The sequence below is a fragment of the Micropterus dolomieu genome, linkage group LG08 (genome assembly GCF_021292245.1).
Source record: "Micropterus dolomieu isolate WLL.071019.BEF.003 ecotype Adirondacks linkage group LG08, ASM2129224v1, whole genome shotgun sequence".
In the NCBI taxonomy this organism is placed as follows: domain Eukaryota; kingdom Metazoa; phylum Chordata; class Actinopteri; order Centrarchiformes; family Centrarchidae; genus Micropterus; species Micropterus dolomieu.
Window position 1 is genome coordinate 5901598 of NC_060157.1, and position 23831 is coordinate 5925428.

Genomic DNA, 23831 nt, shown 5'->3' on the forward strand with positions numbered 1-23831 from the left:
ACCTGTGGACGTCGGGCCCTCATACCACCCTCAGGGCTCTGGCAGTGCTCCTCCTGCTCCTCCTTACACAAAGGTGGAGGTAGCGGTCCTGCTGCTGAGTTGTTGCCCTCCTAGGGCCTCCTCCACGTCTCCTGATGTACTGGCCTGTCTCCTGGTAGCGCCTCCGTGCTCTGGACACTACGCTGACAGACACAGCAAATCTTCTTGCCACATCTCGCATTGATGTGCGATCCTGGATGAGCTGCACTACCTGAGCCACTTGTGTGGGTTGTAGACTCCGTCTCATGCTACCACTAGAGTGAAAGCACCGCCAGCATTCAAAAGTGACCAAAACATCAGCCAGGAAGCACAGGAACTGAGAAGTGGTCTGTGGTCACCACCTGCAGAACCACTCCTTTATAGGGGGTGTCTTGCAAATTGCCTATAATTTCCACCTGTTGTCTATTCTATTTGCACAACAGCATGTGAAACTGATTGTCAATCAGGTATATTTCACAGGAGTGTGATTGACTTGGAGTTACATTGTGTTGTTTAAGTGTTCCCTTTATTTTTTTGAGCAGTGTATAAAGTTGCATAAAATAGAAATACTCACATACAAATTTGAGATACTTGTACTTTACTTTAGTACTAAGTTACATAACACCACTGCCAGGTGGGGAGGTTTTGTTGAAAGATGATATTATGTTACATCTTGAGAATTGTAGGTTGTGGCGTTTTTGGCGCTTGACCCATATTACTGACTGAAAACAAGGACATCATAACTTCTACTGCTTTGATTTGACCATTATTTTTTAAATCTGGCCCTAACTTTATGGAAGTGCACTACTAAATCACTGGAATAGCCCTTTAACATGTCGAGTTCAAGATAATTACTTTTTTCCCACCACCAGACAGCAACCCCTTCCCCACAGCAGTACCAGCAGGATCAAAGCCAGTCCAGAGTCCCCCCTCCTGCGAAAACACCTTTCAACTCAACCACACAGAGGTTCAGAAGCAAGTCATGTATAACTGAGGACAGCCCAGGGTGAGAGAGACACAGCTTATAGTGTAACTGTACTGAACTGAGCTGACTATTGTTTGTTTTGTGATACAGCCCGGGGACATACACTCATGATGCAGTGACAAACAGGAAAGTGAGTTGGCCAATGTGCTTTGGGAGGCCAGACTGGTCCAGACTGCCTCAGCTGGAGAAGAAGTCACTCAGGGTGAAGGTGGGTGAAGCAAGCCCCATTCTGTGAATTCGGCCAAATGCCCTGAAGGTTTTGATGCCAAAATAAACAACAAACAAGGGAACAAGATTTTTTTTTTTTTAAAAAGGATAATTTCTAGACTTTCATTAGGTGTGTTCAGTGGATGCTGAAAAAAAACAGTTCAGATCATAGGGCAGGTTAATGTTAGTATCAAAATAGTTTTTCGGATATCCATAGAGACATGAGCTGATTTAGCCTGGCTTTCTTAAGAGGAATATTCAGCATTTTAGGAAATAAACTGCTTTCTTGCCGAGATTTAGATAAGGAGATCAACACTGTTGCAGCATTTGTTAACTGTGAAACCATGCCCAACTTTTGCCAGACTGTAATGTGACATAATGCGGCATTGCACTGTGTTGGCCAATCACACATTGTCAGCAAATTACTCTGTAATGACATTTCTACCGTTTATCTCGCAAACATGGTCAAAGTTAAATTATTTTCCCTGTAAAAACTTTCATAGGTTGTAAAATCCTGTCATAGAGAATTATAAATATTTGCAATGTTTTTGTGTATGATAAATCTTCAAACTCATGGATGTGTTACTCAAGCTGGACTTCCTGGATCAGATTTCATGTCTCACTGGTTCCTCCTTCAACACAGCCCCTTTGTTGTTTTAAGGCAGTCTGTTTATGTTTTTCTCAGAGGAATTTTATTTTGTGGGATAAATTCACGATGTGTCTTGTTATACAGAGCAATATCTAATGCTCTTGTCTTTTGTTTTCTTCAGCTACACAGTGAAAAGGAGTTCCTGAAGCACAGGAGCAGAGTGGCTTACCTGAGTTTGTACTATTAACTCTAAAGCTGATGGACAAAAACCCATCATGACACTGATGGTGCCTTTATCATATTATTTTCCTGAACTTCTGCCGTCAATAAAAAACAACAACAAAAACATTTCGGTTGTAATAAAAAGAAAAAAAAGAAATATATATTTCTTTATTCACAAAATGACTGGATTCCTGTATGGTTTGTTACACTATAATGTTGCTTAGGTAAGGTTACAGAAAATTCAAAATGAGGGGTTGCTGGAAAAATGACAGTTAACAAAAAAAAATAAAAAATTCTTCCATAGAAGTCAGTATACAAAAAGCCAACAGCAGTACTGGTCCCAGCATTGAGCAAACACAGCTGCTGGTCCCGGCTCACATCACCAGGCCGCTCATCTGTGTGAAGGGAATCACTGACTGGACTGCTGACAGCATAAACCACTGTGACAAATGTGAGTCTGTTGGTTCGGGCGGGTCCATACTCATTTCTTCCTCCTCACTTTGGGTTTCTTGACCGGCCGGAGGTACGGGTTGTCGATCACGTTGTCCTCGCTGGCCTTTGTAGAGGGAACGACGCCGCTGGAAGGGAGCATGGAGTTCTCTTTGTCAGCTCCCGGATCATCCTTAATGAGGGAAACAGGGAAAAAAAAGGTGGAAGTGAGCAATCGTAGCATTTTCTACCAACACAATTAAAACTAGACTAGTTTTAAATTTTGGGAACTACTTATTCACTTTGTCAAGAGTTTCATGAGAAGATTGATACCCCTCTCATATCTGTGGGTTAAGTATAGAGCTACAGTCAGCCTGTGCTTAGCATAGTCTGGGATAAAGACTGGAAAAAGGCTCTTTTCAGGTAAACATCTGCGTACCAGCACCTCGAAAGCTCACAAATCAACACATATTTTTTGCGTTTGTCAGCTCAGAAATGAAGGTCGCTGCTTCCGACCAAGAAACAGCATTTAAATCCTATGAAAGCACAACTTGTAATTTTTAGATTTCTGTTTTTGAATGGATTTAACATACTATGTAATTTAGCTAGCTTCTGCGGTACAGGTAGCCTTGTTTTTTTTTTTAAACTTTGGACAGAGCCAGGCTAGCTGTTTCTCCTCATTTTCAGTCTCTATGCTAAGCTGAGCTAACCATCTCCTGGCTCTAACTTTTAACTTAAACAGATAATTGAGTGGTACTGATTCTACTGCAACCAATCCAGCACTAAGATGGTCATACAGTCTATAACCACTCAGACATAACTAAAACAATGGTTGAGACAGTTCTGTGTGGTTTGCAGTGTGCTAAAGGGATAATCCTCTGGATAAAATGTATGGGAATCCAAGGGAAACAGCTGTATATATTCCCAGGAAGTAACACTTTTAAAAGGAAATCCGGGAGCTCGTGGAGACAATGGGCAAATTTCAATAGTGAAGACTTACACTGATGTTGTTTCCTGCTGCGTTCTCGCTGTCTGTCTGATCGTCCTGCTCAGAAGAGTCCGTCTCCTCAAGAGTCTGCAATTCCAGCTCTGATGGCAGGAGGGCGCTGAGATACGGGATGGTTGTTGGTCGTGCTGCGATCACTGACAACACGGTTGTGGGGATTACAACTCATGTAAATACAACATTCTTTCAGTAGCATAATAAAATGACTATAATAAAACACAGAACAAGACAGATATGTTTAAACAACATTACAACCGATTTTTGAAATTCAAGTCTGCTTGGTAGAATCACTCACATGGGAAGGCAGTGACGTCGTCTTTGAAGAGGCTCTCAGTTTCTCCGGTCTTGGCCATGAAGCGTGTGAGCGCTCGCTCCACGTCTCTCCTCTGACTTGCTGCCTTCTCTCTCACCACTTGGTAATCTGACATTGGCTCTCTGAACGTCTGAGCACAGAAAGGAAAACACACCTCACTTTTTATCTGTTACACATAAAAATAAGAGGTCTTGATGGTTGATGCCCTGATTGCAGTGGGGAAACTGAACGGCATTTCCATGTCATTAATGGAGAATCAACATTAAACATAACAGATTATATTTTATCTACATGTACAGTATTACCAGTTGAAAATGTCACGCTTCGGGGTTTGTTTAAAGATCTCTATAAAGACAGTTCTGACTCACAGGCGTTTTGATGTAAGTGTGAGGGTCAGGGAACTCGGGGAAATGGCAAGGGATGTGAGCTGGATGTGTGCGTTTCTGTCCAGCTGACAGTGCTTTGGGAGTCACAGGTGCGTTTGTCACTGGAGCTGAAATTCATAAGATCCAAACACAAAGACAAAAACTCAGATCACAGCAGTGTAGGGCTGCAACTAACGATTATTTTCATTGTTGTTTAATCTGTCAATTGTTTTCTAGATCAATCGATTAGTTGTTTGGTCTATAAAATGTCGATCAGTGTTTTCCAAAGCCAAAGATAATGTCCTCAAATATCTTCAGTTATTAATATGCAGTTTATTGTCGTAGAGAAAAGAAACCAGAAAATACTCACATTTAAGAAGCGGGAATCAGAGAATTTTTACTTTTTTGTCTTAAAAAAAGGAATGACTAAAACCAATTTATCGATTATCAAAATAGTTGCTGATTCATTTAATAGTTGACAACTAAGCCATTAATCATTGCAGCTCTACAGCTTTGTCATGAATGTCAATTTACAGTTTTCACATTACAATCAATGTAGGAAGTGAAAATACCATAATTAATCAATTTCATAACCACGCAAATAGAGCAGAGGACCTACTTACGGGCAGTTATAACCATCCTCTGTGATCTCTTGGCATACACAGGCAGCGTGTCGGCATTGAAACCTGCAATGACACAAATAGATTAAATTATCTCCTATGTATTACCTTTTGTTAATAATGTATAATTCAGATATTGTTGTTTACCAGTACTTACCCATTTCAATAAGTGCGACCACTGTATCCGACAGGGTTGGGACGCTTCTGGCTGTGTGTTCACAATAAGCTTTAGCACACCGACCTATTTCAGTTATATCTGAAAGAGAGACAAAGCATTGTGGTTCAGTGAAGTCTCTGCTTATGTACAATTAGCAGATACAACTAATGGATGAGTCTCAATGATGGGTCATTGCAGGAAACAAACAAACACAATTGGTCATATTGTTTTAGTATCAACATACATCATTCAAGTGTACAGTGCTAAGACAAGATTATAAATTTAGCAGCTGAAGTACATGCAGGAAGCGATTCATCAGCCCTAGTTGAACAATTCAAATTTTGCGCACAGCGGCAAATGAATGTAGCACAACAAAAAGCTGTATTTTACTGCCCGGTCAGAATTGGGGCCTAAACTGACCCAACTAACTGGCTTGGGACATCCCTAAAACTCAGTAGCAGCAACAATAATTATGAGTGACCTCCACAGGGCTCAAACTATATCTACAAACAATGAAGCCTACACAAATGTAATGAAGTTCAAGAGTAACGCATCTCCCTGCTGCCATGATTACTAAAGACCCATCAGCAGATTGAAGAGTTGTACGGAAATGCAAAACATCCTTTTGGTCCATAATCTGTCTCTAAATTTTGGCCTCTAGAAAAATATTTTTGTGCATAGGAAGGTATACCAGAGTGAGCTTCAAAATTAAAACTCTTCTCCAGTGCTTTATTTATATATTTCTGTGTTACACCAAATGTTTTCAGCTATCTTGCTGTCATCAGGGTCGAGTCTGACGTCGCATCCTGTTTTGTTGATCCGTCACGTCACTTATACACTTATACAGTTCACCACCATAGTTAGTCTAAAACATTTGGTGAATAAAGCTTGGTTCCCTGGAGAAGAGTCATGCAACTCGTTTTATATATTCCACTAAGCAGCTCGGAGGAAAATGAACACGGGCACATCCTGAGTGGACGGAGGCTCTACTTTAGGATTCACACATACAGCTCTGCATCATCTCAGTGAGTGTCTCCACCGCTGCCTTCTCTGCACTCTCGAAGCCACTCTCTGTCAGGAGGGCACTGACAACGACCTGCAGGGTGCGACGCCGGGCCAGGTGGTAGTTCTCTGCAGGGCTGGAAGACGCTTTACCACCACTCCCGCGCTGAAAAACACACAAGGTACAACAGATTAAATAAGAGGGGGACACATCAAGTCCCCAAGAGGAAACTGGCTCATCACATCATGAAAGGAACAAAACATAACACTGAGAACCAAGGCACAAAGCTCTTACAACACATTAATCGACAATATAATAATAGAGTTTATTTCGTCGGCAGGCATGATCTACCGGAGCACGTGTACATACGTTAGGTGTAACGTTAATGATAACAAATACAGAGAACACATGGTTAACAGAAATATATCCACGACCTGCAAATGATGAAACATAACGTCACGAGCGTACAGGGAAACATTCATTCATTCATTCATTAGCATTTACACACAAATTAACCACATAAACTGGGACGTAGCTAACCGGACAGTCTGTAACAAAATACAGCAGGTTCATACTAGATTCAAGAGTAGTTACTTTAAGTTATTAATCCTTGTTAAGACACATTTACGAGTCTCTTCGTTTAGGCTGGTCTGACTGTGCTAGCTTAGCTTAGAGAGCCTTAAACCTGACTGCATCCTGCTCATGATGTATAAACTCCATCTCTTACCCCTCCTGCATTCAGTGAACCTCCCGATGCCACCGCAGGATCCGCCATCTCTAATTATTTGGGCTCCACTCGTTGAGTTAAACTGATTTAACAAACAACAATTAGATTTTTTCGACGGCCGTTTAGCCGCCGTTAGTAAACAGACTGTGTAAATTTATGTCGTCGTTTCCGTCTCCCGGACTGATCTGGAAATTAACACAACACAACATTTACTGCCGCCCTCTAGTGTTTGAATTTAGAATTACACCTCCTTTAGGGCAGGGAATGAATTAGCACCTGTCACCTGCCAAATACAGCAGGGTACAAGGTACAAGGTTGTTTATTTGAAACAAAGTTTGTTGTGTATTTATGCTACACACATAATTTAACATAAGTTAATTAAGTGTACATTAAAATATGGTATCTTGATGCGACAGGTCTCTGTAAAGATGTGGGCACAACAGTCTCTGATACAGGGTAAATTTTGGCTGTGGCTGGTAAAAAGTTCAGGTCACTTTCCTCCATGGCAATACTTAAATATTAGGCTATATAGTCAGCCATCACTGACTCAGTGTTTACAATTCTAAAGTGTTTAACATAGATTTCATAAGTGGCAGACAAAAAGCGGCTGGTAGAAATATTTAGTAACCTTTCCTAGTTGCAGGTGAGGTAAAAATTAATTTCAGCTTGTGGGAGATGCTGGTGTTAAGATGAAGCATTAAAAAAGAAAATCCACAAAGTGTCACACTGGCAATAAAATTCATCAAATGTGGCATGCGTTCCCTAAAACGTACTCTTCTCTTCACTTACAAATGTACTCCATTTCCTTATGAATACATGTATTTGAGGAATGTTTTCATGCAGCGTCAGCTAAATGTATAAATGTATGTAACATATACAAAAGAGTATATTACTGTAAAATCATGACCTGAAGCAGTTGCTAGCTGAAAAATAGCTTTATTTGAGTGCAAAATAAATCATTCAACATTCAGTTTTTTTCCCAACACATTCATCAAGTCACATATTGACTCACTCGTACTGAATGTAGTCACTTCTGCTGCCCAGCAGCCAGACATTACTGTACCCTGCAGTTTTTGCCAGTCAACAGTTTTTAACCAAATCTGAAATAAAATGAGTACAAAGTAACCAGTTCAACATGGTGATTTAATTTACCACCATTACCATCTACATTTCAAGTGTCATGTCCATATACATCAGGAGGGGAGGGTTTCTTTAAGAAGCGAACAAGCGGTTGGCTGAGCTTCTCCTCCTAGCAGTCACCAGATGTTTGGTTTTGGCCTCGATCACCACTGTTTCCTGCACTTCTACAACTTCAGGGTCAGCCAAGGTAGTGTGTGACTTCAACACCTGCTTCTTCTCCATGATCAGCCCTTCTGGTGTATCCTCAACAGCATCCTGCTGTATGAATGGCATGAGAATTGTTTCCACCAGTCCACCAACCACTCCAAGCATCGCCAGAGTGGAGCCGAGCATGTAGATCTTCAGCATGCCCCGGCTGGGCCTCTGGTTTAGCATCTCCTTAGCAAATGGGATGATCTCACTTATGGTTTCCATATCGTGTTGTTTGATTAGTCTGTTGGAAGAAAAGGAGATATTGTACACCGATGATTTGTTAGAGAAATTTGTCCAAGAACTCTGTTCTTTAGTATTTAGTGCTGAATATAAAGTACTTTGCATAAACCAAAATCAGTCTTTCTACCATACACATAAAATCTGGGTGCTGGCAGATACTCACTTTCCAGCACACCTTCAATCTCTGACTTTCTCTTAGTGTTCGGCCCAGTCAGGCATTCGCAGGCAGAGAGACAAGGGCAGATCCTGCAATTTAAACACAATTAGAGCCACGTCAACTCCCACAGTTGCAACGAATTGCATATTCATGAGGCTACTGCTGTTGCTTTTTAGAGATTAAGGCTTGTTTTGGGTAAAAGGGCATGGGTTTTCTGGGGCAAGAAGTGAAGAAAATATTCCCTGTAGGTCACATCACATGAGGTCTGTATGTGTCAGGCAGCAGATGCAGTGACGCAGTGTAGTGTAACATTAATCTATACTCCAACCATGCAGCAGGGGAAATAACACTGAACAACATGAGGGGTTTGTTTGGGTTGTGTGGCTTGTTAGTATCAACACTGATCTTGTCAGGAGAGTTTGAAAATTGTCCAATCATAGTATGTGAAACTGTGGAGAGTCAGTCCCATTTATTGGCTAGAAGGCTTTATTTCTGACTGTATGGTTACACATGGAATACCCCTTATTGAACACTGAGAGATAAGGTTCAGTACAAGAAAAGGTTCAATAGAATCTCCCTAATCATGCAGCCCTAAGCTGCTCTGGCTAATGTCCACTGCTGAACATGGAGGTGACAATGGGGCATTGAGAGATTGCAGGATTTTAAGTGTGTGTGTCTTCATCTGAAACTCTCTACCCTTTAACCTCATTCATTTACTGTAGAACAGGAGGGAGTCAGTCAGGCAACTTATGAAATGTGTCTGATCTTTGTCACAGAGAGATATGTGTAATCAGCACTGAGAGAAAATGACAACCGACCAACGCCACGAGACGTCTGCATGTTGGTTCAACATCTGCACACCCGATGTTAGACGCTTAGCACCATAACATATAATCCAGTTCGAGTTTTAGCCATAAAGTGTCAAGGCTGTTGGTTGCTTTTCCTCTTTGTTCCAGATAGAAATTTCTCAGAAACTACTATTAAAATTTACACAGACATTCATGGTTCCGTGACAATGTATTCTACTGACTTTGGTGATCTCCTGGCTTTTCCTCTTTCACCACTGTGAGAGTGACATTTTGTTTGATATTGAATCATCTCTACAACCATTGGATGGATTGTTGTGAACTTTGGTAAACATATTCATGATCCCCCCCAAGATAACTTTGGTGATCCTCTGACTTTTCATCTGGTGCAATCATCTGGTACTTTTGGTTTAAGACCCAATACCTGACATTCCCATCAACCTCATCTGTAGTCCTTATTAGCAAATGTCACTTACATGCTAACGAGGTGAACATTATATCTGTTGACATGTAATTAACATTGTAATCATTTTAGCATGCTGATGTGAGCATTTAGCTCAAGTACAGCCTCACAGAGCTGCTCGCATGGCTGTAGACTCGTAGTCATGTTCATCTAAATGTCCATCACTTTAGAGACTATAACATTCTATTGCAAAACACCCATATTTGCAAAAATGTGCAAAAAAAGTTGTTGCAAGTACACACTTTCATAACAAAGTAAAAACCTCTCTCACAGAAGTTATGGTGTAATTACGGTTTTGGTGGCTTATATTCAAGAACACCCTTCCCCTGTTTTTCCACAGACGTTGCTGGTAATATCCCTATAATGATACCGTGAAGAACGTTCTTCTTTGAGCAAGTCAGTTAGACTTCTGGGCAGTTATGTTTACCACTGCTGGGAAAAGGTTGAGTCTGTTTGGAGACCTTTGCCCCATTTATGGCTTCTTCTACTTGAATGGACAGTCTGTACTCTACACTGGGCGTCACAGAGTCAACCATGTTGCGGTTGGGGAGTGGGGTGGGGTGGAGGTGAGGAGGGTTTACAGCAGTGTGTAGATGTGAAAAGTCTTTCAACAGGAGCTCAGGGGAGAAAAGGGCATGTATGCTTAACTAAAAAGAAATGTAAAAGGAATGACACACACACACATACAAACAACTGAGTGTAGAATCTGTTATTTTTAATTTATTAAAAATTAGGCTCTTCATATTGTCTCCAGCTTAGCAACGGCTGGTAATTCAGTGCCAGCACTCACAGTAAAATTTAGGACAGGGAACATTTCATGTGACACTAAAATATATGGCCATAAACTGACTGAATTGAATTGAATTGAGTTGAATTTGGCTGCAAGGACACTTTGTTTTTTGTGTGTTATGGCTTATTGTGATTTAGAACCTGCTGCTCTAAAGACGCCAATCCTGGTAATCCTGGCTGTACTTAAAGTGCTGAGGTGTCATCTAATCTACTGAAGAAGAATACCCTGGTAATTGGCTTTGAGTTTGGTTTAATTAGAGATACCCAGACAGGTCACACAATTAAGTAAGAGGAGTTCTTTTTCCTCTTTATTATTATTATTATCATTATTTTTTGAATTTCTCTGTTAAATAAGGAAGGTACTTTCAAATGTAGTTGCAGGACAAAAAAACCCATTTTTTTAAAAAAAGACAAATAAAATGTGATTAAACAGATTAATAATAATTCTTCATTATGACTTAAAATAAACACTTTCAGTTTTGCTTAATTTTGTAGGCCTAAGAAGATGATTTATTGATTCATTTTAATTACTTGATTTTATGTATCAATTAAATATTGTTCAATGGTTGGTGTGGAGTTATTTTTCCAAGAAGAAAGACAGTGAAATGAGAAGACAAATAAAATCTTAACAAAAATAATGCAGATTCTGTACAGGCTTTTATTTATGAGCATACAGGGATTCCAGTATAGTACATAGTGGAGATCATAATCTGTTGAATGCCTCAATACTAAGCCACATACAGCTGAACTGTATACAGTAATTGGAGAAACGTCTATTACAGTGAATATAAATTACATTTATCCATATATTTTAGTAGGTAGATGGCATGTGCGAGCTATGAGTTGGCAACTTATGGATATACTTGTGGCATTTCACACTGTTTATGATCCGCCGTATATTTTATGTTTTGGTTTGTTTTTACGTAACTCATATCTGTATAGGTCTTTTTTTATCATTATAATTTCTTTAAAAAGGAAGCAAATAGTTAAAATAAAACAGAACAATAAACAATTAACACATGGAACATAATAAAAATAACTTTACCAGAATATATTATACACATATGGCTTATATGTAGCAGTAAGCATGCAGTTTATATTCTATTGCGCTTAGAAATGCAGGTTGGCTAAAAGATAATATTTTACACATGTTACAATACAATAATTTCTCTTATTGCATTGTGTGTACTTTTGTTAAACAACATGTAACCACCATCGTAATACTCCTTGACACTAAGTGCTCTGATGAATTAAACTCTCCCCGATCAAAAATCAGGAAGTATGATAAAAAGGCTTCATGACATCAGAGGTCACGGACTGCTTCACCACGAACAAGGTGGGCATTCAACTGGAGCCAAGCAGCAGGTGAGTCCACCTGAGAAGGACAATCCCGTAAAATATGCCTGAACTGTCCCGTTTAGCTGAAGTCTACCTTGTGTATCTGAATTAAAGTGAGTCTTGTGCATTTGAATGAGTGTGTGTGTGTGTGTGCTTCTGTGTGGTTGTCTGGAAGCTTCATAGGCACTCTTTCCAAAATAAAATGTCCCACCAACTGTGTGGACCTTGTAGACCGCTTGGGTCTGTCAGAGGATCAACCACTTCTCATTCTCAGTACCGGGGGGGACCTGCTGAGAGAAAACAGCTCCATGCTGAGTCAGCACAGCAACACTGACCTGTAGAGGGCACAAACACACTCAGGGTGAGACACACGTTTACCTCTAATGAAACATGCACAGCAAGATGTAGATGGTTGGTTTACATCTCCGTATGTCACAGTCAGACTGTTACTACTAGTATTTCCTTATGGAGCAAGCATATATTGACATACAATATATTGTCAAACAGCATAAAGGCCAAGCATCTACTTACAACTATAGTATACTGTAGCCATTAATTAAATGTTTTACTCTGCTTATGAATGTTATGTTGTCATTTATGTTAATATATCAAATCATCAAATGTTTTAAATAATGACACACATATTCAATTTGTGTGGAATTTAAAGCACTTTGTACACTTTCAAATACAATTGCTTGTACTAAAGTGTATTTGATTATGACATGCAAATGCTTTACTTGAACCTACCAAGTTAAAGTTTTTTTTTTCCATGTGAACTTCACGCAGCCTTCACATGACTGAGCAAACTCCAGTCTGCACAGTCTTGCCACTAGTGGTTTTACCATGCCTGAAAGCAAAACAGAAAAGCTTCGTCATGTTTCAGTCCTGCTGTGATTTCAGAAATTCAAAATTCACAACATCAGATGGCGTTTACACAAACCCGTTCAGGTTGGCGGGCTCTGAGTGGTAGATGTGCTTGCTCTGCTCAGATATAGAGGGTGCGTGGTGTGCCGGGCCCTGACTCTGACTGGCCTTCAACGGGTGGTAATGACACTTCAGATCTACATGGCTCGTGGGCAGGAGCATGTTATTTGCCCCATGTGCTTTCCTGTCAGTCTCTTCCACCTTGTCTGGATCGAGACGTTTGCGGTTTTTTGTTGGGGAGGATACGTCGATCACCTTGATGTCTGGGATGCTGGCCTGCCTCAGGACCAGCTCTGAGTGGGCCAGCTGCAGCTTCTTCATGTGGTTGATAGCTACTGCGGCGTTATAGGCTTGCTGTAAAGTGAACATAGAAAAGAGGGTCAAAAAGAGATCTGAGAGCCATATAGATTCCACATAGCTTCACTTTAACTGCGTGTCCATGATGATGTATGGAGAGACTATACTTCTGCAACGCCAAATCTGAGCACAGCAGATTGTCCAGACAATATATTTGTGTTTTAAAAGTCATTTTTACAGCTGAACAATCAGGTGCACTTTAGTTTCCCTTACAGTAAATACCCATCAGTGGCCTTGATTACACAACAATATCTTATTAAACTTTCCTTAATCAGGAAGGATTTAGGTAGGCACCAGAATAATCTACTGTAAACTGTCCTTAATGGGCTTATTAGATCAAAGCCAAGGAATCAGCGAGAACTGACCTTCCACTTGGTCTTGGCGAAGTTCTTTTGGATCTGAACACTGACAGAATAGTAGATGTCCTGGCTCCGTGCCGTCTTTCCAATAATCCTGGAAAACAGATGACGAAACAGAACGTTCCTATTTATTTCAAGGTAGAGGTTAATCCTGAACACTGACCGAACACTGTGTGGATACATTCCTACTTCCTATACTTGAATTACAATGTTAGTATTAGTCACTAAAATGATACTCATCTAAGGATTATAATACATTTAGTTTTACTGTCCCTTTTCTATTTATAAAACTTGTGAATAGTTACATGTTATTTAAACTATAGTACAATAGCCTATAACCATTTTACTATGAAAATTCATCAAGAACAGTCTAACATGCAACTATATTGCTGGGAATGATTTTCTCCTATTATAAAATGAATTTAAAGATAAAGAAGATTCAACACTAAGAGTTTAATTCAATGCATCTTAACAATATTTGTATCAAAATTTTAAAAAGGTTGATGATGATGATGATACTCACCAAGGATGTCTGAGCGCTTGGTCAGTGGTGAAGCGCATGCTAGGATTCTTCTGCATCATGTTACGGATGAAATCTTTAGCTGCAGGTGAAAAGATGTCAAACACATTAGGGCTTCGGGCTGAGCTCTGTATGGAGGAATAAAGCAGCTGCTAACAGGCTACACATTATGTCTGCTAATGCTCCGTGTAATTACCAGATTCAGAAATGTCATCCCAGAAGGGCGAGTCAAACTCATACTGCGCCTTCATGATCTTGGAGAACAGTCTTGTCTCACTTTCTTCATAAAAAGGGGGATATCCACAGAGTCTGCAACATACAGTAAGTATTTGTGAACGCTGAAGAAATGTTCCACAATAAGGAACATGTGTATGTACTACTGTATGCAGTGTGTATAATAGATGTTCACTAGGTGGTGCTATGGCTCGGTCACTGCATCATTATTCTGTATTCAGGTAACTGTGTCATGCATGAGTCATGACCAGCAGTGGCTTTTAATCTGAAAATCTTGCTACTTAATGAAGGAAAACCTGGAGCTGATTTACAATCTTAGTATGTATGCAAACATTTACCGTGGCTTTATACTTACAAGATGTAGGTTATAACTCCAATAGACCAGCAGTCCACTGCCTTGCTGTAGGGCTTCTGTGCCAAAACTTCAGGAGCTGAAGGAAAGTGAGGCAAAAATGTCAGAGCTAAGCTAGTCATTGCTTTAATTAGGCCGGTATGAGAAACACAGGTATTAACATTGCATATTGTTTGTATCTGAGTGACATATCCCCCTGTGTGTTTTATATTTCTCTAACCTATGTTAGGCCCCCACCAGTAAGTCTCTATACATAATTCATTAGACAGACATGTTTCCTTACCTACATATCCTGGGGTGCCACAGGCTGTCGACATGATGTCATTGTCTACCATCTTGGAGAGGCCAAAATCACTGATCATGATCTTAGAGGTCTCTTCCTGGCTGTAGTACAGGATGTTCTCTGGCTGCACAAGGACAAACAGACAGGAGAGCTGACTCACTGAAGTCCTCAATGAACAAGTGAACTGTTAGTTGACCTGGGGCAGAACACCTTCTTCTATCTCACTTTCAGTAAAAGTACCACTGCTGGAAATGGAGCTGTACCATTGAAAGTATTGCAGTAAAAATGATATGTAAGTACAAGTATAGGCTTTTGTAGAGAACATCACTCTCGTGTTTGTACAGTAAAAATGAAGCTACAGCTAGCAGACAGTAAGCTTGGCTTTGTTTCAAAGTAAACAAAATCCAGAAAGTTACTACTCCCGGCCAAGAAATAATCCGGCACATAACCCCCCTCCTGTTAAACCACAACTTGTTCAAACATTTCTATTTTTGTATGGATTGAACAAATGATAAAGGACGTGTTAATTAGTGACATTTTGTAACCTTTGGACAGAGCCAGGCTACCTGTTTCCCCATGTTTCCTGTCCTTACGCTAAGCTAAGCTAATGAGCTGGTATAGCTCTTTTCATCTAAGAAAACAGCCACTTAAACAAACAATGTCAGATACATTAAAAGCAATCAAATGAAATGAACCAAAAAAAGGAAATTCTTGAATATTTAATATAAGATTATGTAATGGGGCTTTATTTCAAAAGTGTACTTTAACTAAACAATATACGTATGATTTTGTTTTATTATCTGATTCATACCTTGAGGTCACGATGCACAACGCCATTTTGGTGCAGATAGCTAACGGCCTGCAGCACCTGCTGGATCACACTGCTGGCATCCTTCTCTGAGTACACCCCCCGGTCCAGTATACGATCGAAGAGCTCACCGCCTGAAACACTGGTAAGAACACACCACTACCCTCAAAATTTGATCTTAAATGTCATTTTAATTAGTTATTACTGCTTATTTAAAAAGTAATAGGACAAACTGTAAAACTTACAGCTGCATGATAAGATAATAATGAGTCCGACTTTCATAGAAATCCTCCATCCCCACAACATTCTCGTGTTGGATTCTGTTCAGGAAAACAACAAGGTGCTTTCATTATGACATTGCTGACAAAATCCCACAACTGAATTCACAAATTTTCAACATAAACGACAGCCAAAAGAGAAAGCTGATAAATGTGAGTCCTTCCCGCATTGACTACAGAGAGAATATGAAATGAAAGACGTTAATTACCTTCTCAACACAGCAATCTCATTTTCCAGATTGAGGTCTCTTTTCTGTTTCTTCTTCACACACTTCATGGCAAACATCTTTCCTGTCTTCTTCTCCTTCACCATGTATACCTCTGAGAAGGCCCCCCTGTTCATTAACAAACAGATTGAAAATGAGTTGGTGAAGCTTCAGTCACTGATTGCTTTGAAACATCACAGACGGCGATAACAAGTTTCTCCCAGCTGGAGGAAATGAGTTTTCCTTTTTATTAGAACAGGGCAATTGTTAATAAAATATGGGGACCTTAACAGCACAGAGCATCGACCTCTTGCTAAGTCTTCTTTCCATTTTCTCTGCCACTCAGGGATAGCTTTTGCTTTCTTACATTTCCTTATTTTATTTATGTGACTCTGTTTTTTGCAGAGATAATTTATTAGCAGGGCTTAAAATAGGATAAAAATTCTTGGAAAGCACCAGAATACAAAAACACACAGCAGAACTATCAACATCAAGGGATTCCTTTAAGATCTACTCTAGATCTCTGTGGCTTAATATATCAGAGGCTTATTAGTCTGCTGCTCTGTGTCCATGCTATCTTCAGTGCTGTCTTGGAATAGTTGTTCTACCAGGTGGATTAGGCCCTTTATCCCTGACGCAATGGAAACGGTGGCTGGCTGAGGACATACGGTGCAAAGGTCAGAAACTGAGCATGTGCGGCAGAGATACTTGGTAACAACAAGCTTCTACAGGCCAGGTCACAGCTGGTGTTAAGGGCTATGGGCAGACATGGGATATCACAACCCTGTCTGTAACCTCTGTCTGTAAGGCGATGACACTGACCCTAAAGGATGAAGGAATGTACTCTAATGAAGCTTGACACACGCACCTGCTGGAGGATCTGAATTCCTTTGATAGTATTAATTTAGCAGCACAATGTGAATCACAACTGTTTTCTGTTTTATTTCCCATTGTGCATGTTTTCTAATAAGTGTACTGTGTCACATTTAGAAATGAATTTTACAACTGCTTTAGCACACACTCAAACACACTGCCTAATGCCGACAGGAACAAGCTGCCCCCACAGCATCATCCCAGCACTTCACGTCCCATTGCTCTGATTTCTCCTTGGTTACCAGAGCTCATTGTCTTCCTAGGATCTCCTTGAAGCTTACTGTGATTCTCAAGAGAAATCATCAGTCAAGCTTCAAGCATGAATTCTGTGCGGCATTCATGTTCGGGGCTCGATTGATGATTTAAAAAATACAATGGGCAATCAGAAATCACTGACGTGCTAACTTGTGCATGCAAATTTGCACACTTAAAATTCTAAAATGTTGACTAAAATGAGATTGCTCTGTACTTTTTTGAGTTACATTTACACTTAAATAGACTGAGTCCTGATTACCAGGAAACAATTAGATGTTGTTTAGTGTGATGGGGCCCAATGGGAAAGGATATATTTGGTGTTCTACGCAATCTCCGGTCCCTTCTGGTTTCTCCTCCTTTGTGATGGAAGAGTGGAAGACAGAAAATCTAAACCGTATACTTGAGAATGGGCAAACCAGCTCAGAGGGTTCACTCTGCTGACATCTTCAACAGAAATGAAAGAAGCAAAATCGTTCAGTGGCTCAGACAGTAAAAGTAACCCTTCAATGTGCTCTGTCTTGAAATTGATTGTTAATACTTTATGTGTTTACAGAAATAAACTTATCAAGTGCTTCTGTCTGTCTTTTGCCACTTTTTCATAAACCTCCTGTGTTTGGAGAAAAAAAAATAATTGCTGGAAACTAATTGGACCCCATATTAGATCATATCCTGTATTCAGGAGGGCCCTCGCCTCCTTTATAATCCAATCACAGCTGTCTTCATATAAAACCTCTCAGCAGCCTCCTCAACCCTTGGCTCAGATCTGTTCTGTTTTCCAGCAACACGCTGACGTCATCTTTATTTACTGTTGGCCTCTGATCTGCTGTTCTCCAGCCACTTGCTAAGTACTTGAGAGTGCTAGAAGACCTGCTGATTATCAATGCTGACCTCACAAAAATAAGGCCAGCACAAGATACCGTTAACCGAGTATGTGCACAGTATACAGTACCATGCTGCAAAACATTATTACAGGGAGAAAAAATGCGCACCAGCTGGTATTTCATCAGTTTCCTTGCTTTGAGGGCTGCAACAAATGATGTTTATAAAATGTCAGAAAATAGTGACAGATGCCCATTGCAATTTCTTAAAGTCAGTGTCTTGTTTTGTGCAAACCCCCAAAGACATTCAGTTTATTATCACATTAGACAATGAAAAGCAGAAAATCCTTTCACTGAGAAGCTGTAATCAGAGAACAATGTGTATATGTAAATATTGGCATTTTTGCTAAAGAAAATTTACCTAAATGATTAATAAATTGTCAAAATAGGTTTTGATAGTATTTCTGTTGATCAGCTAGACGAGTCATTGCATGCATGCAATTGTTGCAGCTACTTGCTTTCTAATTAGACTTTTAAATTTTTTAAACTTTCTCTGTTAGCAAGGTATCACACATTTAAAGAGACTTTAGACACAATCATTTAAAATGAAAAAAATAGACTTCACAGCCAGGCAGACAGTCAGACTAAGTAACCCTCTAACAGTGTCTTGTTGTCTAAGACCTGAGTTAAGAAGGCCTCATGTCAGTCCAATCAAACCAGTAATCTGTCCTCTGACCCAAGTGTACACCATGTCCATAGCATTATAATACAAAAGTTTTACTGTACTTTACTTGCTCAGTATCACCAACACAAAATATTCCCAGGGGTAAGAAAAACAGGAAGAAATTCTACAGTATATAAAAAAAACTGCAGTCAGCTCAACAAATATTAATATTTCTCTAATGAATCACTTCTTTGTATGTTAATAAATTGTGCTATCTTACATGAAGTAAAATGTACTTACGATCCCAACTCCTCCATGATGTCAAAAACCTCCTGGATGTTTTCAGTGTTTTTCTTCCACACATAATCGGCCTCTTGACGACCCATGTCTGCAGACTCTTCCACAGGGATTTCTTTCAGAGTTAAGGAGAAAGAAAAGACGCAAAGAATGAATGTAAACACCAATGAGTTCCACAAAGCACGGCAGTAATCCTGGCTTAATGTCCAGACTCCCTCATCATCAAAATCATAAGAAGAAAGTCCTCTGGATTATTTAGGAGTCATGAGACAGAAGCTATGAAGGTTGGTCTGTCTGCTGCGCTGCTCAGACTGTCTGCAGGAGGACGAACAGATGAGACAGGCATGAGTCTTTGTTAGGCAGACAAAAGGTTAGAGCACTAATCTGTGCTGTAACGAGCACATGGGAAGGTATAAGGCACTGCCAGGTCTGGCCCATGCATGAGGGAGATACTACAGTGTATGAATGAGGCTGGGTCTGAATCTGTCAAACAAGGAGAAAAAGTAAGAGGAATCTGTTGCCTTGGTTTTTCTGCATTTGCCAGAAAATGTGCACTTGAAAAGAAAAATCAAAACTGTTAAAACTGTCAAATTATCGTTAAAATAGCTCCCAGCACCACTCTGATCACCATACTGTGATGTTCAGTTCTTATGTTAAGCAAAATACTTGTTTTTGCTTAAATAACAAATAATCCGCAAGGATTAGAAAGTCAGGAAGAATGATTTATCCAATAAAATTAAGGGTACTGAGAAGGATTAGGGACACTTTAAATGAGCGGGTCACCCAGTTTGGTTTCCTGCCCTATTTTCTCTTATATAACGGATTAATACCTTGATCTGGAGACCTTGTCACAGGTATAAATACTGGAGTATAGCCTCAAACAAACAGCTTTAAATACAGTAAAGCATATAAGAATCAATGAACAACAGATAAGTTTTTAAATCAAGCCCACTTTGTCCTCTGATGTTGTCCAGTCCATGCATATCCACATTACCTCAAATGTTGCAGTATAATACATTTATTATTCAAACAATGTCTGTTCACACAAGGATGCGCTCTTGGGGTCTGGTGCACCTTTTATTTTCCTGTTGCTCACTCTGGCTTCCCCTGCAGTAATTACTTCTTTCAACGCTGCATTCTGTTGTTATTTAGCAGAACAGGTCAGAAGATGCAGAACATCGCTGGTGCACATGAGCTGAGAAATCCACTGAATGCTGGATAATATCTCCTAAACCACATAGGCCTACAACAAAACAAAGCGAAATTGCACGGTCAAAATCTGCAGCTGTAATTCAGATTTCAATGCAGTGCTCTTATACAGTCGAGACACGCGTTTTTACAGTGAAGCAGAAATACTCGACAATGCAAACAGAATATTACTGGCAAACGGCATGACAGACCGCAAAGAGACTGGCTGATCTAACTGCAATTGGTAACGGATGCGGCTAAGGTATTCTCATGCCACCAGCAGGACCAAGTTGGCTGCGGCATCCGCGGAAAAGATCACTCTGCGGCAAAAAAGCGAATATTCAGATCAAGCTGGAACCACTCAGCTCTCAAGCCAGAGCAGTGACGCGATCAAATGCATGCAAGTTTGGACGCATAAAATGGCTCATGATGCTGAATGTTAATGCAGATAACTCAAAACTACTCAAATTATACACAGAATACAAATTAGATTACACTGACCATCTACCTGATTTGTTGAAAAGAGAAAAAAACAGTCCCCAACTGCAATTCAAACTAAACAACAATCGTTTGAGTCATCCAGATCCAAGTAATTCACTTCTTAAATAAGAGGTTCATTCAGCAGACTGACTTACCTAGAGCCTCTGCGCTTCAGGAGCTCTGCTCTGACTCTCCTGTTAACAGGTCGGTGAGATCTGGACAGATTACTTTGTCTGGGACTTTACAAATAGCCTACCTGTTGCCAAATCAGAGATTACATCCATGGAGAGAGCCGAGGGGAGGGGCTGACAGTCTCACAGGTGCTCACTGAGACTTAAAGCACAGGCGTTAGTTCAAGCTGCAGCTGCTGCTTTAACTGCAGCATCATTCATCTTTCAGCACAGCTACAGGTTTATGTAGAAAACGGCGCGTCTTGCGCAGAAGGGAGCAGCTTTTGTAAAACTGTCCGTTCAAAACTCATTCTGTGCACGCGCACGCTCAGGTACGCACACGCACATTCGTTGAGCAAGCTTCTCAGAGGTAAAACATACCATTTTGAAATACAAGGTTAATGACCAACAGGGTAGCCTGCAACTTTCCAATAAGGTGATCTTTATTAAGGGTGTACAGATTGTGACTAATGGATTATACATGTTGATTAAGGTGTGTCCTATAAAAGAGGGAAAACGCAAGCATACATCTTTGTATTGCCTTTGTGTTAGATCATGTATTTGTTCGTGTGTGTGCACATGTGTATCTGTTTCCAGCTACTCTCGCATACATACTGGACACCACGGTATACTCAAGGACCTCTTGTGGGTGCTGTGATTCACAACTTTTGGAAAAATACTATTTTATTGACTGATATTATTGTAAAGCTTAGACTTGCGTCTTTTCAGCCAGTTTCACCCAAGCTATGTGGGTGGCCATAGGCTAAAAACTAGGCTTACCTAGTCTGTGCAGATTTTTGCCTTCAAAACTCAAAACTGGCATCCATAGAAAAGTGTGGTCTGATCTTGAATCAAAGCATCAGCATCATCATTTATGATCCTCTAAAGTTAGGCACGATAAATAAATAAATTCCTCATTTTGCTATCTTTGCCACCATCTTGACTGTATGGAAGCCTGGAGGGACAATTGAGTTAAATGCCACACCTGGAATTTTATGTTTTTTATGACGTGATGCTATGTATTTAAGCTTAATTATTGAATACTAACCATAAAAACATATTTTAGGAACAACAGAGGAAAAACACTCACCTATTAACATATTTTTATCCTTATGTAACTTCAAATTGAATCATCTCAGCTATAACATATCAACATCCCAAATGAGTGCAATACATATTCTTATTTCATGTGAAAACCCGCAAAGCAGTCAAAAGTTGAAAATGCACTTTTACATTGTTATTTATGTTCATATATTTGTTAAATGTCTTATTATAATATAATACAATTCATAACATCTGTGAAAAAGTAGAATAGATTTAATAGCAGGTTACAGAAATCAGACTTAACGCAATCTGAATCCACTGTTGTCCACATATGTGGACAGTTGGTTTTTGGTGTATAAAAACTACATTTACCTCTAAATGGTAGTTTATAAAACATAAATATGTGGGGGTTAAAAAGGACTTGCCTTATTAGAAAGTGGTACCGATAACAGCTGCAGGAAAATTGGAAATTTGGAAACTTGTTTAGGCCACAGACTGTGAATAGTATACACAGAGGTCTTCAGAGGAAACCTTTAACTGGCTTATAGATTAATCTGCATTAGGTGCTCCTTTCACCTGCCCCATAAGGAGCCATACAGTATGGCAGGTTAGGTTTATAACACAGTCGACCTTCTCTGTTCTTGTGTTCACTGCACACAAAGGACAAGGACACAAAACAGGTTTGTTTGTGCTATGCAAAAAAATTATTCACAAATATTTGTAAACAAAATGCACAGCTACAGCAATGCAGGTATGCCTTTCAGAAAAAATAAAAATGTGCTGTTATGATTTTATCTTCCATCAAAAGAAGCAGTGTTGACGATATCGGCTAGGATGAGTTTCATAGCAAATAAATAAAATGCAAAATGCAGCCTCCTGAATTTTAGGCATGTGCTGTAAATAGAGAGACAGAATATCCCTGGCTGGACTGACTGATCATGTTGTCATGGATACTGGTTCAGGAGGTTGTCATGGTCATCTTCCATTTCAGGTGTGTTTCTTTTTGATACAGGATGAGATTAAATGTCTTTTTCAATCAGCAGAAAAGACATCAGGCCTGCAGGAAACAGCAGCTACTATAATGAGAGTGTCAGGTTTGATGATGGATGTTAAACAGCACAAAGGCAGAACAGTCACTGGTTCACAGTTACACCATGCCATCATGTAAATTAACCCACAACATTAAATAAAAATATTTACAATGCTACACTGTTATTCCCCTGAGATTAAATGTATACAATTATATAAATGTATAACTCAGTGATATATGGATAAAATCTTCTGACACAGTGTTTGTAATGTAACATTTGCTCTTGGATAAAATAACCAGACACACAAATATCTACTTTTGGCTAATCCAGCAAATTAAATACCTGACTGACAAAATCAAGGGGCTTCATGCCATTGATGATAGAAAAATCCCAAATTTCCATTAAGCTGTCCTGCTCATTCATTTACAACATTGTCTACAATGAATGACCTCATACACCAGAGATAGTACAAAAATGCAAATTGTCCAACACATTAATGGGTCTTATAATTAGGTGTAACTTTACCCCAGAGATGGGATGGCCACCACCATTTTTTTTTGAACGAGTGTTATACAAACCACCACTTTCAGTAGTTTTCTTACTGAAACCTTATATCAAGAAATTTGAATAAAATGTTGTTTAAGTTACACTCAGTAATTAAGAGTTTAACTGAGTGTTTAAGGAGTATATCCAAAATATTTGTCTGATTGAAATAGAACAATTAAATACAAATGTCTGTAAGATTGCAGATTAAACTGCTAAACAGTATTTATAAATTATATATAAAAGTGATGAAAATTAGCTGAACCTCAACAAGCTACAACGGTAAAGTGCTACTTACACATTAGGCCAATGCATCAGTAATAATTATCTCATAATATAACAAAGACGCCCGTTCTGCATAATGAGAACTTTTGCTTTTGA

The 23831-nt window shown here is 39.6% G+C and overlaps 4 protein-coding genes across 10 annotated transcripts in view; all 4 read right to left on the reverse strand.

Annotated features, from left to right (window-relative positions):
* Positions 1-23831, reverse strand: part of fitm2 (fat storage inducing transmembrane protein 2) — a 58460-nt gene that overhangs the window by 2570 nt on the left and 32059 nt on the right. The gene's annotated exons all lie outside the window — the stretch shown is intronic.
* Positions 2176-6822, reverse strand: taf8 (TAF8 RNA polymerase II, TATA box binding protein (TBP)-associated factor). The gene is made up of 8 exons (XM_046055184.1): positions 6642-6822; positions 5920-6079; positions 4912-5010; positions 4758-4820; positions 4138-4262; positions 3752-3899; positions 3451-3593; positions 2176-2643 (listed from the first exon to the last, which is right to left on the reverse strand). The coding sequence occupies exons 1-8, from the start codon at positions 6687-6689 to the stop codon at positions 2503-2505; spliced, it is 927 nt and encodes a 308-aa protein (XP_045911140.1). The 5' UTR covers positions 6690-6822; the 3' UTR covers positions 2176-2502.
* g0s2 (G0/G1 switch 2) lies at positions 7562-8429 on the reverse strand. The gene is made up of 2 exons (XM_046055193.1): positions 8377-8429; positions 7562-8214 (listed from the first exon to the last, which is right to left on the reverse strand). Exon 2 carries the CDS (start codon positions 8193-8195, stop codon positions 7854-7856), a length of 342 nt encoding a protein of 113 aa, XP_045911149.1. The 5' UTR covers positions 8196-8214; positions 8377-8429; the 3' UTR covers positions 7562-7853.
* camk1gb (calcium/calmodulin-dependent protein kinase IGb) lies at positions 11067-21752 on the reverse strand. 7 transcript variants are annotated; one of them, XM_046055172.1, is made up of 15 exons: positions 21613-21642; positions 20919-20995; positions 20069-20237; positions 18998-19109; positions 16091-16216; positions 15849-15923; positions 15607-15745; positions 14796-14919; positions 14516-14591; positions 14123-14235; positions 13930-14008; positions 13413-13500; positions 12707-13044; positions 12514-12613; positions 11067-12101 (listed from the first exon to the last, which is right to left on the reverse strand). In XM_046055172.1, the coding sequence occupies exons 4-14, from the start codon at positions 19081-19083 to the stop codon at positions 12556-12558; spliced, it is 1302 nt and encodes a 433-aa protein (XP_045911128.1). In that variant the 5' UTR covers positions 19084-19109; positions 20069-20237; positions 20919-20995; positions 21613-21642; the 3' UTR covers positions 11067-12101; positions 12514-12555. The 7 variants fall into 7 exon arrangements, with proteins under 7 accessions (XP_045911128.1, XP_045911129.1, XP_045911127.1 ...); XM_046055173.1 differs by lacking the exon at positions 20919-20995 and having other exon boundaries at positions 21613-21720; XM_046055171.1 differs by lacking the exon at positions 20069-20237 and having other exon boundaries at positions 21613-21703.

Bases quoted from the DNA above. Each gene is read 5' to 3' on its own strand.
- g0s2 (XM_046055193.1), bottom strand. From the start codon at position 8,195: ATGGAAACCATAAGTGAGATCATCCCATTTGCTAAGGAGATGCTAAAC.
- camk1gb (XM_046055169.1), bottom strand. From the start codon at position 21,655: ATGCCAGTTTTGAGTTTTGAAGGCAAAAATCTGCACAGACTAG. The intron at 15,924-16,090 runs GTAATTAACGTC...TTTCCTGAACAG, and splicing joins GAGATTGCTGTGTTGAGAAG to AATCCAACACGAGAATGTTG. The intron at 15,746-15,848 runs GTAAGTTTTACA...TGTTCTTACCAG, and splicing joins TATTATCTTATCATGCAGCT to TGTTTCAGGCGGTGAGCTCT.
- taf8 (XM_046055184.1), bottom strand. From the start codon at position 6,689: ATGGCGGATCCTGCGGTGGCATCGGGAGGTTCACTGAATGCAGGAGGG. The intron at 6,080-6,641 runs GTAAGAGATGGA...TGTGTTTTTCAG, and splicing joins GTTCACTGAATGCAGGAGGG to CGCGGGAGTGGTGGTAAAGC. The intron at 5,011-5,919 runs GTATGTGTGAAT...TCTCTCTTTCAG, and splicing joins CACTGAGATGATGCAGAGCT to ATATAACTGAAATAGGTCGG.